The following is a 16,557-nucleotide window of genomic DNA, read 5'->3' on the forward strand; positions in this document are numbered from 1 at the left end:
CGGGCGCAAGGGTCCGGACATCAAAGGGCTCCAGTCCTATATCTGGGACGACCCGACAACAGGACAACAGTTGTATCCCGGAGTCAAGAGCCCTGCTGATCGGATCGCGGCTGACCCTACGGAAGAAGACTCATCCTGAACCCACACTCTGAGCCCTGCTGACGACGTCGCGGCTCCACCGTGCTTAAAGACCTTCACGAACCTTTGGGGCCCTGCTGACGCTGTCGCGGCCCGACCTTGTTGAACCTTACCATCAGAGCCCAGCTGACCTCGTCGCGGCTCGACCGAAGCGGACCTACCACCGGAGCCCTGCTGACTGTGTCGCGGCTCGACCCAAGCGGAACTACCACCCGAGCCCTGCAGACGCCGTCGCGGCTCCCCACGTCCGAGCCGCTCTGAGACCAGCACTCAAGGTCTGGCGCAGAGCCCTCCCGTACCTGGTTGGTACTAAGACTGTCCCGCTACCCTATCCCTCTAACAGACATTGAGACTCTTACTGGATCCCTCGATCCCACTGTAAATATTGAACGTACTACTTCTGATAAAGAACCAAGTCAAGCAACTGATATTGAGTCCTGTGTGGTGGTGTTACTGGGCCTAGTACGATCATAGGAGAAAGACCTCCCCGAAGGGGGCTTCTCAGCGGCGCTCGGCTATAACTTTGCGGTAGGAAGGTGCCCCGGAATAGTCTCCCCGACTCCCCGGTGGTCCTCCCTCCAACAATTGTGTATTAGTAAATGTATATGTTTGAAAAGCACTTGTTTAATCTTAATTGCTAAATCCATTTGCGCATTTTGAGGCAGTATTATATTGTGTACAATACAACTGTAAAATAATGATTTGCACCTTCATATTGGTTTCATCTGGGAGTAGGTCCTCAAAGCACCCTAAATGCACTCTGTTCTCCACTGTGCCAACTAGGAATCAGTTCTTTGGTTATACGCAGATATCTGCAGTGATTACATTAACCAACTGAGCTTTCATTTACCACCGATTACGTTCACTGGCAGTGTGGTACATTTAATATGTATATACCTTAAGGTGGAAGGTCAACAAAATAGTTGCAGAATAATTTGTTCTTTTTAGCAATGTTGCTGGGCCTGTCTCCACACTCACTGACCCCGCCCCCATGACACTCAAGATCACTGCTCCCATATTTTTATGTTCTTTAGACACTGAATAGACCTCCTCATAAATTCCTGTAACCCGATATTGACGGTGCTCTTAAGTAAAGCAAAGGTGAAGAGAGAACTTTACAAAATTTCCATGTAAACAAATGATCCAAAGAAGGCAAAATGTCAGGGTGTACCCATGTCCCTGGTGCTCTTGGTTTATACCCAGAAGAATGTCTCACTCGTGCGGACATGCTTTATCAGCTGATAAAGATCCTCTTCAGGGTTAGTCATGCTGAAATGTTGACTAAACTCAAGCCATGCTTTTAGTGGAGTATGTCTGCTATTGCATGCACAGATTATTGCATATAGTGGGTCAAATGTTGAGAATGCTCCCCATCTTCAAGTAGTTTGAATACAGAAGCACCCTCCACATGTAGCCATCTTGGGGAGGTGAAAGGTTAGGAGAATAAAAGTGCTCTGCTTCTGCAGGGTGCGATTAGCTTGCTACCAGTGTAAGCCCATGCTCCATGTTCCGTCTATCAGCTTGTTGACAAAAGCGCTCTCCAGAGGAGGCCATCTAAGGTTGGTAGCAGTTTAGAACAGCAGACCTCTGCCTATGGAGGGTTGTGAGCAGCTGGACACCAGTGTAACCTATGATAGCTCCATTTTCGTTCTGTTGAACTGTATATTGCAGCCCCCTCCAGAGGGAGCCATCTTTGAATGGTACTAGGCTGGGACAACAGCAGAGCTCGGCCTCTGCACCCTAGTATAAAAATTAAAAGCACATTTAGGGCACAGTGGTTCTGATTCACTCCTGCTCTTTGCTCTTTACCTGCCCAGATTTGATCTCAGTTAACGGGTTTCATCGTTAGAGCAGGACATCACATAATAGTCATTCTTCTTTACACAATCTTCAGATGGGTATGTGTTATCATATAGTTGGGTTACGTCAGGAGATCCATTAGCCCATTAGAGTCTGCTGAATTCAGAGCATGTGCAGGCTTGTTTGTGCGCCTTCATTTCCCAACAGTCCCCCGTTATATGAACTGTGATAGTCTATGCATGATACAATAACCAACAAGTCTTTCCTCCTTTTTGGGCAGCAATATTGGATATTTAACATCTGCTCTCAGCCATCACACACCAACATGTGGAAGCCCATCTACTCCGCTCAGTTCCATGCCCTAGGCTCCAATTGCCAAAAAATAGTAAAACCCAGCAGGCATATGGGTACATCAATGCGATGTGAAGTTGGGCCGGTGGAGCCCGCAAGTGGGCCTGGCTCTTCTGCTGGTGTGCAGTCTGGGAGGGGATGCGCGCCTCCCCGCGGAGGGCGGCAGTAGCGCTGCTATTCGGGGACCGCTGCGGTCTGTGTACACGTGAAGTAGACGTGAAGCTATGCGGGGGTAATAACACAGCATGAGGGTTACTGCATCCCTAGGAATGCCGCTCCACGTCTGCCTGCTGTTACGACACAGCCACACTCATGGGGGCAGATTTATGACGACTGGCGCATCCCTGCATATCAGCAGGGATGCACCAGTTATTATGCGCCACAGCTGCGCCACCATGGATGCGCCGCATTTATAATGCGGCGCACCATGGGGCAAAAACGGCACAGATGCGTGACGCATCTGTGCCGAAAAGTGGCGCATTGCTGGAGTTGCGTCACAAGCGCGACGCAGCTCCAGCAATGATCTGGGGGGCCCTATCTTTACAATGCTGCGGCAATCCTTACGCCTGCTTCAAGCAGGCGCAGGGTTTTGACGCAGCATGGGCCTAAAAGTGACTGAGTGAAATCTTGTAGATTTCACTCAGCCACTTTTAGGAGGCGTTCCTGCGTCGGAACGCCCCCACCTGCCCTGGAACGCCTACATGTGGCGCAGGGCTTTACAACGTGACGCATCTCCCAGATGCGTCACGTTGTAAATACCCCGCACCATGGCGCAGGATTTGCGCCGCTGCTGCGTCACAAAAGTGACGCAACGGCGGCGCAAAAGTGGCGCAAGTGCAACATAAATCTGCCCCATGGTATGTATCGTGATAGTGAGAGAAGTCTTAAGTTGCAGAAGAGCTGCACTGCCCAGAGAGGAAGGGTTGCATTGGATGTGTAAAATGGCTAATCCATTGAATGGATCTTCCTGAATATTTGTCATTTCCGTGGGCTTTCTCGCATTTTACAGTTCGGAACAGTTTTTTGTTTAGTTAGCTTCCTGCACCTGAGGCAGCGCAATGCATGATTAGTGCAGCAATCGAGGAATGCACAGATCCGTTTCCAGCGCCAAGATGTCTAGAGTATGATCGCGCTTTATACATTATTTTCATTTTCATTGGTCAGCTGAAATGTACTAATTTCAGTGTTTTTTTTTTTTCAGTAATTTTATTTGGTGCACTGTTGCCTTTTTAAAAGAAAAAGCAAATCTGTCATAGAATGTCAAAATATCAGCGCAATCAGATTTCTAGATTAATCCCTTTGTGTGTTTCTAAAGTGCAGAATCCTGTAAGGAGTAATTTGTACATCTGGATAGAAAAGCCTTTTGTTCCTTCTCTTATGTGCGGAGGGAGTCCTGATGCATTAAGTTAGTGCGGCGTGGTATTATAAAACACTGTTGGGAGGGAGGAGCAATGCGTCAGATGTGTAGTAAATTCTGCAGTATGGCCAATCAGGGAGAAAAACAATCACGAGGCTGTGTATAGAAACAATAAGAGGAGCTACTTAGTTCAATGGACATGCCTCTCAGCCTTTGAATCTCCTAGGAGAGTGAGTGTTAATGGCTTTGGAGGGATATGTTTTCCGGGCTGGTGATCCCATTTAAGTCTGTGCTAAGTTAGTTCTCTGGTTAGAAGATGGGTCCAGAGGGAGACCCATCTGGACCTATGAAAGTGAGTTTAGAGGTAAAAAAATATTGCAAGGACACCTATGCCTCCTTCACTTTTGCCACCATAACAAGGAATGGACATTCCAAAACTTCTAGTGCTAGTCAGTTCCCGCCGAACTGGATTAAGAACAAATTCTAAACTTTGCCCTTATTGCAGCATCTCAAACAAGCATTGAAAATGCAATAGGTCTCACCTTTCATTAAGTTAAAGCCATTTGCTTTGCTATACAATACCATTAGCAATGCAAATGGCTTTAACTTAATGAAAGGCGAGACCTATTGCATTTATAATGCTTGTTTAATAAGTTGTTAGACCTGGTACCATTGGCGTGAGTATCCCTTCCATTTTTTGCTGTTGTCTCCTCTGTTTTTGATATGTTTTGCTGGTTTTAGATGCTTTGAGCACTGTGCCACTGCTATTCAGGACCACAGTGCAAGTGTATTGTAATGGATTAGTGACTCCATGATTGGCTTGTTTGATTTACTTGACAGACCTTAGTATAGTGCACCATGTGTGCCCAGGGCCTGTAAATGCTGTTGGTGGGCTTGCAGCACTGGTTGTGCCACCCACAGAAGCAGCTTGTAAAGTGTGTCTCAGGCCTGCCATTGCAGAGCCTGCGTGCAGTCTAGTACTGCCATGCTGAATTGGTAAGTGCAGCCACTTACCAGTCCCTAAACCTTCCCTCTTCTACATATCAGACACCCCTAAGGTAGGCCTACGGGCAGGGCCGGTCTGGGAACTGAAAGCAGCCCTGGCAAATATTGCCAGACCAGCCACCGTCCGGCACGTAGCGTGCAAGCGTAGCGAGCAAGCCCGACTGCTACTAGGTGGTTTTGGTGGGGTTCTCCCCCCAAGAAAATTTTGGAAAACAGCAGACCAAAATGGTGAATTTTACAGCACATTTTTCAATACATATTCATTTGTATCAACTTTCAAAGCACAGTAAATAGTAGATGATGACCTTCAAGAGCACCAGGTTGCCCACCCAGTCATATGTACCCACAGACATTCTTTCAGAGAGCACCAAAAATAGGCACAAGTAGTGAATCAGAGAGAACAAAGTAAAAGTGAGACCAGCCCCCACATGGTGTGTATCGAGCAAGTGCAGTGAGCAACCACTATTAGGGGGAGTTTGGGGGGTTGGCCAAAACAAAGCATTTTTCAACACATTTTTCATTACATATTAGATTGTATTAACTTTTAAAGCATAGTAAATGATTACCTTATGGAGCACCAGGATACCCAGTCATAAATCACAGACATTCCTACAGAGAACACTAAAAAATGAAATGTCAAGCATGAAACATGAATTTAAATATAACCAATTTATTCTTCATATAAAATAGCATAAAGACATTTAAAAACGCACTTAACTACAAACAATTGTGCAAAGGTTCAGAGTAAAAAGTGTACAAGACAATGTGCAAACATTAAATTATTTTTATATCCTGGGTTTTGCAAACAGTGCTAAAATAAATTATCTTATGTAAGTGCAACAGTGCACAACATTATGATTATGTGCATATTGACATTGTAAACAGTTAACATGACCTGCCTGTAGTAGCAAATCCTTAATATGAAACACTGTAGAAACATAATAACGTACTTCTTCTCAAACAAGTGTTATATTCAATTGCACTTTGCATTAATTTGTGTCAAGAGGGTTTTCACAGATGAGATGTGCAAGTCCCCAAGCAACCACCCATGGGTTTTGATGTAAAGCCCTACCTACTAACAAAGGTAGACCTAGATTTAAGACAAAAGCCGACGCCTTCTTGAGGTTTTCCAAGAATGCATGTATGCTCTACAGTACAGCATAAATACAGTACAGTAAACATTTTAAAGTTTTCCTAAGCATAGTATTTTGTAGTGGATGTACATTACTTGTTGTTTCAGTGCAAAACCTATGCTAAACATAATGCTCCCAGCCTTTCACTATGATACAAAGGTGTGTGTGTGGTGCAAAGCAGGCTCAAAGAGAACCAACGCAAGGAGGTCAACTCTGGTTATTGCACTGCGTTGTTTAATATTTATAAATGGCCCTCAAAATGTTGACGGTAACGTGCAAAAGTCAAATGCTTGTCATGTCCAGAGTGCAACCGTCAAAAAAAATATTTATTTTAAGTGCTCAGCTTAGAAATGTGGTAACTTGAGCTCACATTTTAAAGTGTTAACATCCCTTGCATCAATTTGCTTTTGGAGACAAAAAGATCAATGATTTTCTCATCGCTTATTCGCATTAAAGCATCTTTTTCCACAGACATAAGCATAAAGGCTTCCAAACGTGACAGAGAGAGAATTACGCAGCCTATTCAAGATGTACTTGAGTTTCACAAGCCAACTGAGAGGAGGAAAGAGTCAATGCCAACTTATAGGCATTAAAGAGAGAAGAGTATGCTTTACTGTACAGGTTATAAAGCAATAATAAACTATAGCAGCAAGCAATACAGTCCTTGCAAGTCTTACACTTATACTTTTTTTGCCCAACATTAGTGTACTGTACTATCTCATCCTCAAAGTCGAGATAATAGGTGTCTAAGTCTTGCTCATCTTCAACTTCTTGGATGATACTGTACTCTTCCTCAATACTGAGTTTTAGTCTGCTCCACTTAGATGAAAAATCAAGCAACTCATGCTGCAGTTTTTCAACAGATGCTTACGGATCAAATCTAGTTAACAACCCACTTTGTCGTTGAAGAGCATTTTGGGGAAAGTTCTGGATGATGTCTCTAATGTTTCTGGGGTCCAGGCATGCCAAATCTGCAAACAACTGGCCATGAGTTGTGAATCGACTTTGCAGGCTGGTAACTACTTTGTCCATTGAAGCATTATAAACTTCTATCCTGTATTTATCAGTAGCTAACCTGATGGGTTCATCACTCGCAGTTTCGCCGGGCATCATCTTCTTCCTGTGTACTCAAACCTCTGGGAAGTCAACTTGAATCAAAATTTCGCTATCACACTGAACCAATTTTTCTTTTGCCCAATTGATGAATGTATTTGTAGCATCCATTATGCTGCTGAAATCCCGACTCTGTTGCTGTAGGGAGTCAATGGTTTTAGTCACCATTCGATATGCCTGTAGTACATCAAGACCTTGTGTTTGCAAGTACAGAGATAAAGGAGTGATATTTTGAAAAATAAACAGATACATCTGTGCAGTCAAAATGGTGTCAAATGTAACTAGTGACTTTAGAAATGAATTGGCTTTGTATCTGATCTCTTCATTGAAGTTATCTGATGTGGATATCTCTTCCATAGTTTGAAGAACCTCAATGTACACAGATTTGTTTCGGTCATTGTATAGACCAAAGATTTTTTTGAGTGCTACATCTTTGACCCACCATCTTGTTTCTCTAATTATAGAGATGGACCGAAACCGTGCTTCAGTACTTTTGTCTCGCCACACGTTCATTCGAAGATATGAATCTCTGAGAAATAAGGCACAAGTGATACTGCAGATACAGAGGTTTTAGTGACATCAGTTATAACAAGGTTAAGTACATGCGCGTAGCACCACACATGAATCTGATCTGCTGCTTTTTTACTCAGCCATGCTGTGAACCCATTATGCTGTCCTTGCATATTGGAGGCTCCATCTGCTGAGTTACCAACACAATTTGCAACACTAATGTTCATGGATTCAAGTGCAGTGCAAACTAGCTCACACAATACCTTTTCAGGTGTCATTGTGCAATTAACAACAGACACAAGACGTTCGTGGACAACATCGGTCACATATCTGACTATAATAGAGCACTGGTCTATAACATTTATGTCCTGTGTTGTATCCAGCTGTATTGAGAATATTTCGGCTTCCCTGATTTCTTCAGCAATACCCTCTTTTATTAATGAGGAAATAATATCTATGAGAGAGTTTACAGTTGTTTTTTAAATCAGGGTAACCAAATTGCCACGCCCTTTACCACTCTTTGCAACATCATGATGTTTTTTAAAATGTCCATGATCCAATGTTTCATCTTCTAAGGTGTAGCTAGCTTCTGTAGTTGCTCGATAGCTCAGGCCTCTGTTGCCAATCAGTTTTATTGTTTCCACTACTCTTTCTAAAATGGCACGTTTTCGCTTGACTGTCTCTTGTTTTGCAGTGTTGTGCTTTTTAAAAAGATGGCTACATATATCTATGTTTCTTGATCGCATCATGAAGGATTCCGAAGTACTGTGATGAAGGATGCTGTCTTCGTGCTCATCGATTCTTTGATACATTTGCCTTTCATCAGAACAGCCATCAATGAAAGCACTTCTATCTGTCTGTTTGCTAAAAGCTAGACATATCACACAGAAAAAGGTTTCGGCTTTGTGTGAATAAGTCAACCACTGCCTTGGTTTTCCATTTTTTTGCCGATATGATCTTTTAGCATTCCAACGTAGACCATCAGGTTGACAGGGATGAAACTTAAAAAAGGCATATAAATGTTCATATGTTGGTCTCAAAAACCATTGGTCCTCCGCTGGGTCAATCAACGTCACATCAGCATATGCTGATTTCTCAACTATGGGGTCTTCTTGGCATTTGTCTTTGGAATCCTCCCCACTTTCTATTTCAATTTCACCTTCTAAACATTTGGGAGCTGCCTCCTTTACTGTGGAATCACTACTCATTTCAGTCCTTTGGCCTTCAGCAGTTTGTTCAACAGTTTCACTTCTGAAGCTGGTAGACGTGATGTCACCTTCTAAAGAAATCAAATCTTTTTTGGGAGTAAAAATATTAGTCACTTTTTTGTAGTGGCTTGCTTCTTTCTCTTGCATTTTTTTCGTCTTTTCACGTTCTTTCTCAGTGCACTTTCCTCTTTCCAAAAGCTGCATGAGTTAAAGTCACATCAGCACATGCTGATTTCTCAACTACAGGGTCCTCTTGACACTTGTCTTCGGAATCGACATCACTTTCTAATTCAATGTAATCATCTATATGCTTGGGAGCGTCCTGAGTTACAGTGCCTTCAATGCTTATTTCAGTTCTTTGGCCTTCAGAAGTTTGTTCAGCACCTTCAGTACTGAGGCTGGTGGGCGTGCTGCCGCCTTCAAAAGAAATCAAATCTTTTTTAGGAGTAAAAATATCCGTCACTTTTTGGTAGTGGCTTGCTTCTTTCTCTTGCATTTTTTTCTTCTTTTCATGTTCTTTCTCAGCTCCTCCTTTCTTGTGTGATGTTCTCTTCCCAGCACCTTTGATATCCATAGTGAAAATCTAAAATGATAGACAAGAGGGTTTTCAAAGCTGATGCAAACTGATAACAAATTTGAAACAAGACATCCCACACCTAATGCATGGGGCCTGGTTATATGGTATACAGAAACTGTTGTCTCACGTGTGCCTAGAGCATGCTTTGCACAATTTCATTTTCTAAACAGGGAATCCCACAGATTCAGGCAGCTATAACGTGGTAAAGATAGGATCACCCATTCTCTTGCAGACACGTTATACATTTCAAACATGTAAATAATTCCAACTCAAGAATTCTCAATAATTGTCTCCTTTTCAGTCATGTACATTTTCATTGGGAAGTATTATCATTAACACTAAAATTATTTTTTGGGGTATCATCATTAATCATGATATCATGATATCAGTGCCTTCTGTTTGGTTCTTTCTATCAGTCTATCTGCACATGCCTGGCGTCCACAAAAGTATCAACATAGCCTGAAATTATTTTTCTGAGCGCTTCTCAGAATTTGTTGAGAGACTGCACATGGTCATGTGAGATCGCATGGGAGTGGTGGTGTCCAAGACAGAGTAAGAGGCCTCTCTCAGTTGTAAGAAATAGCATACTAAAGTTTCGGATCATGTTTCACGAATAGACTGCACAATGTTGAGTGATCATAACTCTTCAAGAGAGTGTTTCCTAGAACAGACTCAGAGAAACTGTATAGAAGCTAAAATCTCAAAAGAAGGAGAAACTGCTTCATTGAACAGAGTCAGACTGAGGCATGGTGTGAAACAGAATAAGATCACAACTGAAGAATAGAGTCCACTCCCTAGGACATGGCCAGAGATAGCACAGTACAGAGTGAAATTACAACCTGCAGATTACTCCCTGGGTAGGTGTAAAAGAGATTGGAATTGCATACGTTGCTGCCCAGGACTCTTTAAGGGGCCGTACTGTGATAATCACAACACCCTTCAGGCCACTCTTGATTTGTCAACAAAAAGTGCTATGCGTTTTAGGCTTTTTTTTTAAGACTGTTTCAACATCATAACTTTACAGCATAAAAACTACATTCTGATTTTGTTATTTTGTACGTTGTCATACATTAAGCTCTGACATGTGATGTCACAAATAAGCACACAGGCCACTGAGCCCAGAAACTGTGGAAATGTCACACATAAGCACCTAGGCACTGACCCAGGCTTGGTGGTCACACCAGGCCAGTAAGCATGCAAACGTCACACATAAGCACCCAGGCCAGAAAGCATGGAAATGTCACACATGAGTCTCCAGGTCACTGAGGCCAGAAATTATGGAAATAGCACACATAAGCACCCAGGCCAGAAAGCATGGAAACATCACACATAAGCACCCATGCTGCCAGAAGGCATGGAAATGTCTCAAATGGCACCCTGGCCAGAAAGCATGAAAAATTAACACAAAGGCCCAGGCCTTGACATGACACATGTGACAGTTGAGACCCGGAGGTATCAGAGCGCTTTACATGAGGAATATCACTTGAGTGGGTGGCACAATAAGTGTTGCAGGCCCACTAGCAGCATTTAATGTACAGTTCCTGGGTATATGCAGAATCACATTTCTAGGGACTTACAAGTAAATTAAATTTGCCAATTCGGTGTCAGCCAATTTTACCATGTTTGAAAAGAAAGAGCGCAAGCACTTTAGCACTGGTTAGCGGAGCCAACAAAAATGGCCTTTTTTGATGTAATAAAGCAGATCAAACCGGATTTTAATTTGGAGGAATCTGATAACCATGTCTCAGCAGTCAGTATAAACAATATGTATCTAAAAAACATTTTACATGTGCTAATGGCGCTGGTTTCTTTTTCTGTAGCTTCTCATTTTCCGCCCAGCTGTTTCAACGCCTACAATGTGTGCATCTGCAATTCACATGCAAACAGTGAACGGTCATTGGGGTATGGGCGACATGCCGGAAGATATCGACTGGCTTCACAAGCTGTACCACACCCTGATCATGGAAAAAATCTCAGCTACAGTAAACCACCATCCGCAACAGTTTGAGAAGCAGTGGGGCCCCTGCGTGAATTTTCTCACAAATGCATTTTGAGAACTCTCTTGCCCGAAATATCTACGAGTGTTGCACCTCACAGACCTGGGTTACCGTGCAATGGTGTACATGGACCTGCTCCTAAAGGACAAAATGGATCCTTTATCAAGCTTATGAGTGAACAGGACGTCTTTCTCGTTATCTCCTCCTACTTTCTCCCCCCAAATTTCCATTATTCCCCCCTTTCCTTTCCCTCCTCTCCAGCATTTCCTTGCTTTAATGGTGTCACTGGGATTTAGACACATGACACTGGCCTTGTAACCATAACATACAATTATCTCCTTTATCAGTACAATTTAGTGACCTTGTGCCTGAGTGGGGGGGGGGAGGTCGCAGTGGTGGGCATTTAGTGTGGTATGGTAAATCTGGTCCCATTCTCAACAGATCAGTATTACAATTATTCAGAGATAGCAACGAGATTGTTGAGCAGGCAATGCAATGCAAACTGTAATGGGGATGTTTTGAAAAGTTAGGAATAAACTACAACGCGGAAGGCCGGTGTTACTGTGCGGTACATGTGCCAATCAATGCCTCTTAAGTGATGAATGTGCTCTGGCCTCAGGCTCTCCTCCTTACTGCAGCATGATGGTCTATTTATATCATTTTGTAGTGGCAGGCCAAATGGAGTGAGACAGTATAGAATTGCTATAGATTTCGCGTATTTGTGGGATTACATATTTGATTGCCGACCTGAGCGAGGCAGCAGTACTGATGAGATAAAGAACACAGCGCGGAAATAGAAGCCACTGTTTCGGAGGAGGTCACAGATTATCTTGTTGAATCAATGCGTTGCTTCAGAATGTAAAACCGCATAAAAAGCTGCACCACATAGAAGTGCGCATTGCGCTCTCTCCCCCCTCCCCCTCTCTTTAGATACTGCTGTGCAGCACCAGTAGTCTGAAACAATTCGAATATTGGGTTTTATTCCAGTCGCTCTTGCTTCTGTATGGTTATTCTAGGTGTAGAAACAATAATACATTTTTTTTTTATTTGCTCATCGAGTCCCAGTTATGGGGTAACGGTTATGTTATGTAACTTAAGGCTAATTTGATCTTGATATAGCGCAACGAACGACTCGACCCTGAACCTGAAGGTACTTCTCGGCGCCCTGACACGCAGGAGATGAAAGAGGCAACTACTTAAACTGCCTCGTTTAAGATGTATTTAAATCCAGAAACTAGGGGCCATGCCCATGCACAAATAAACGGTTGCTTTCTATCACGCTCATTAGGAAAAAACTCTGCAGCCAAGCTCAGTGCATTTATTTGTATAGCGTGTGTGGCACTCAGAGACAAGTTTAGGATTTGAGCCCTTCGACCTTTCAAAAGAAGGTTGGACATGTTTAGGGTTCTGTTCGGGTGCACTTTCGAGATACCGGCTACTTGGAGAAGTGTCCAATAGCAATTGGTTTCATCATGACAAAGAAGTAATACCTTTCCTGGAAAGGTATTACTTCTTTCCTCCCCTTCAACATTGAAGCGAACTATTTCGGCTTTAACTTGCTGGTATAGTCACTCCCTGCCCCCTCACCTGCACCCACCAGCACGTCGCCGCCTCCTTGAGTGTGTGTCTGGTTTCTGTGCGCCAGGATCAGGAGGGAGAGTGTTGTTTGGCACATGGCTGCCAAGTGCCAACTCGCTAGCCAAGTGGAACTGATTGAGGCTGTTTCTGTTTCCTCACACAGCAAAAGAGCAGGCCCTAGCAGCAGGCGGCGACTTTCAAAAGAGACACTAGCACTGAACACACAAGTGCACATTTTAATAGCGCGAACTCCTTTCTTGTGAAATCCGGTCTGAAATCCGGAAAATTAAAACAAATCATAGGTTATGACTCACAAACCGACTGAGCCAGCGCTTAGGGAACGCACCAGGGGAGACCTTCAACAGATGGAACTGATACAAGGGTACAAAGGCCCATTAGAGGTCAAAAGTTACATTGAAGAAGATGGTAGCAGCGCTAAGCCCTTTACTCTATAACCTGCACCATAAGATGTTAAATTACAATCCTATATCAGAATCGCGAATGATCCTGGAGCCCATAAGGCACTTTTTCTAGCTTCAAATTCTGTTTGCATTAGTTGGTGAAAACGTTATTAATAAGAACGTGCATAAGGGGCACACTTTGGAGTGCTTTCATAAAATGCTGCTCTCCCGAGAGATGTGATTTGTCTAGTGCTGTTTTTATTTAATGTATCCCCATAATGGTAGCGAGAGGAGAATGTTGCTGCAAGGGTGTGGCCTCAAAATAAACCTCATCTTAAAAGAAAAGCAGCTGCCACCTTGGACTTGCCTATGTCTGTGTTTCAATGCAATGCCCTCTGTGACGCCCTCTTCTATGTTCAGGCACTCGCCGATATTGTCGATGCGATGCTGTAATTACTGAGATAAGTAAAGGCATGTACATATTGTGCGCAGGCGCAACACATCTTCTTGTCGCTGTGTGCTTTGAATACGAAGCACACTTCCTACAGCGAATACAAAATCAGCAGCCGGTTAAGGGCGCTGTCTCTCAGCACACTACATTGGTTATTGAGCGTGAATACTGACTGCACAATCACAATGACATCTAGATACGAGAAAAATCCATGTGCACCACACAATAATTTGACACCAAATTGAAACATCTAACCTAATTCAGGAAACAATGCGGACTACAACAACAACAACCACTCTGATGTAAGGATTGACCGCGGCGCCGACCAGGCTGACTGCCATGTGTTGTTGGCAGTATCTGTTTAAACTCGGTAATCCAACATGGCTCGGACTCCGTCCCAAAAAACAGACTTTCATGTTCAGGACAAAGCCTTTGTCCTGAACATGAGCTAAAGACCCCCCCATGTTAGCCTAAGCGGCGCAAGTGCCAGTGCCCAGTGGCAACACCAGTGGAGAGTTGAAAACAAAACAAAAGGACTCACTCGTGTAAAAAAAAAAAAAAAACACTAGAAAGCCCTGTTGTCTGCTTCAAATATATTTTTCAGCACAAGCCCCAAGTTGGGGCTTGTGCTGAAAAATATATTTTAAGCAGACTTGCTGACCCCAACCTTCGCCCCAGTTATAGCCCCCAAGAGTCAAGCAGCACAACAGCGCCACCAAAGGGAGCACAGTCACAAGTATCTGTAGTATTTGGGCCTTAGGCCCACATGCTGCTAAAAGAATGGACGCAGACACTGGTTTTGTAGTTGGATAACTGGCCCAGAGCACGTGCGCTCGGCCCCTTTTATTGCCAGGGTCACCTGACTGGTGAAACCTGAGGTGAGGGGGTGTTCAGTGTGTCTTACAACATGCGGGAACACTAGACTACTGATCGGACGATCACTACATCCCTCCCAAACTTTAATAAAGGTCAAAAACAAAGAAGTCCGAACCTGTGGGAGAGAACACAAATTACAAACAAAATATAAGTCAGTGATAATGACTTCCACGTAGTCTCTTCGCTGATGGTCAACTGCCGGCGAGGGTATCTTTGCAGCCGGGACCACTCTGTCTCCTTGGCACGATGTCCGGGTGCTCTGTGGATGTGCTCTTTTGGACTTGCACCGTGGAAGTGTGCTTTACAGTCTCCTTCTTCCTATACTGCCGTTAGTGAAAAGTGTAGATGGAATGATGGTGGATCATTGGTGTTTTACTTTCCAATGTATAGTCCTGGTGGTTGTCTTCTAACAGGATTCACAGTTGCAGGATATCCCTCTCACGGATACCCCTCTCTCGTGGGTGTCCCCTCTCACTGGACGACCCGGAGGCTCTTTGCTGCCAGGCTTCCACTGGACCGGTGGACTGCTGCCTTGTTGCTCCAACCACGTTGGAGAGTCGTTACGGGTCCTCTCTCCGTGTCCGAAGCTCCACCTGAAAAGGGTGTTGTTGGCACTTGGTCCTTCGCGCGCCACCTCTGTTCTCCCAGGATCTCCAGAGCAAGCTTCAACAGTCCGTCTCTTGTTTCGGGACCCCCTGCCACCGGTGCCCCTGAGGCCTCTGCCCCTTGGATATCCACGGTCCTATGTCCGTTCCATCCCAGAGGTGGTTGTTACCAACGGACCGGCCTGCTCGCCTCCGTCGTCCCCGGGTGACCTTCAGGTTTGCACATAGACGTGTACTCCCAGTGGTGCTGATGTTTTCGAGGTATTGTGTTCGAATGTCTGTGCACCTTCTCACTTTCCTCTTTGGGTGTTCCCCTTCCAGTGTGTGTTGTGTTGATCTGTCACGCACACCTCTTTGCTCTTCTCCTTTCCTCTTCGGGTGTTCCCCTTCTGGTGTGTGTTGTGTTGATCTGTCACGCACACCTCTTTGCTCTTCTCCTCTCCTTCTTTTCTTCCTGCGTCGTGCCACTCAGGACCCGTCTGTCTTTTCCTTTCTTTGCGACGCGGTCCGGTCCTCTCGCCTTCTTGCTCGTCCTGCACTCCACACGTTTCCCTCTGGTCTTGTCCCAGCACTAGGACACTGTCTTCTTTTCACTTTGTGACTGGACCGGTCGTCGCAATCTTCTTTCTCACGATTACTTCTGATTTCAAAGTGATGTTGTTGGACCTCTCGTCCGTCTCTTTCTGGTCCTCTTCACGGACTTCTCCTGGGGTCCTCTTCATTGACGTCCCCTCGGTCTTCCTGTTCACTCCCGCTCTGACCTCTTGACAGGTCAGTGTGCTCTCTGACCTCTTGTAGGTCGGCATCCTCCTTGCGACATCTGGCTGGTCGGCGTCTTCCTTGTGACCATCTGGTTGGTTGGCTACTCCCTTGCGACCAACTGGCTGGTCGGCGTCTTCCTTGCGCCCATCTGGTTGGTCGGCTTCTCCCTTGCGACCAACTGGCTGGTCGGCTTCTTCCTTGCGACCCTCTGGCTGGTCGGAGTCTGTCCTCCTAACGACCGTCTGACAGGTCCGCTTCTTCCTTGCGACCAACTGGTTGGTCGGCTTCTTCCTCCTTCTGCGGGTCTTTGTGCTTCTGGTGGTCCGCGCAACCACTGCTCCTTCTCTCCGCAGTCGCATTGCTTCAGCGCACTTCTGACCGCGCCCTTCGTGTGCTTCCTTGGGCGCACTTGCTGCGCATTCTCTTCAGTCTTCCATAGCTGGAGCTGTACCCACTGTTCCTGTGCTGCTGCATACTTGCTTGGTGCGGTGTTTCCGTTGACTCCTGGCGCGTTCTTGCACATGGTCTTTTCATCTGTAAAGGCTGTGTGATGGTTTGGTACCACTCTGGCATGGCAGCTTTCCTGTGCACTCGCTGTACACACTTGGCAGTCCTCATTGTCCAGTGTAGCCTTTTCTGTTACACTGTCCCTTGTTCTTTTTATTGCACAGCTGCCTCCTGTGAAGAGTTGTCTT

General features: G+C 44.9%; 1 protein-coding gene across 1 annotated transcript in view; it reads left to right on the plus strand.

The window, feature by feature from the left end:
• Positions 1-11,667, plus strand: part of LOC146868161 (uncharacterized) — a 190,110-nt gene extending 178,443 nt beyond the window's left edge. The window contains exon 5 of the mRNA XM_085609060.1: positions 11,013-11,667. Coding sequence (XP_085465186.1) covers positions 11,013-11,246 — 234 coding nt within the window. The 3' untranslated portion in view covers positions 11,247-11,667. The remainder of the gene's footprint in view (positions 1-11,012) is intronic.
• Positions 11,668-16,557: the final 4,890 nt, after the last annotated feature.

This window comes from Triturus cristatus, chromosome 1_2 (assembly GCF_964204655.1).
Source record: "Triturus cristatus chromosome 1_2, aTriCri1.1, whole genome shotgun sequence".
Classification (NCBI taxonomy): domain Eukaryota; kingdom Metazoa; phylum Chordata; class Amphibia; order Caudata; family Salamandridae; genus Triturus; species Triturus cristatus.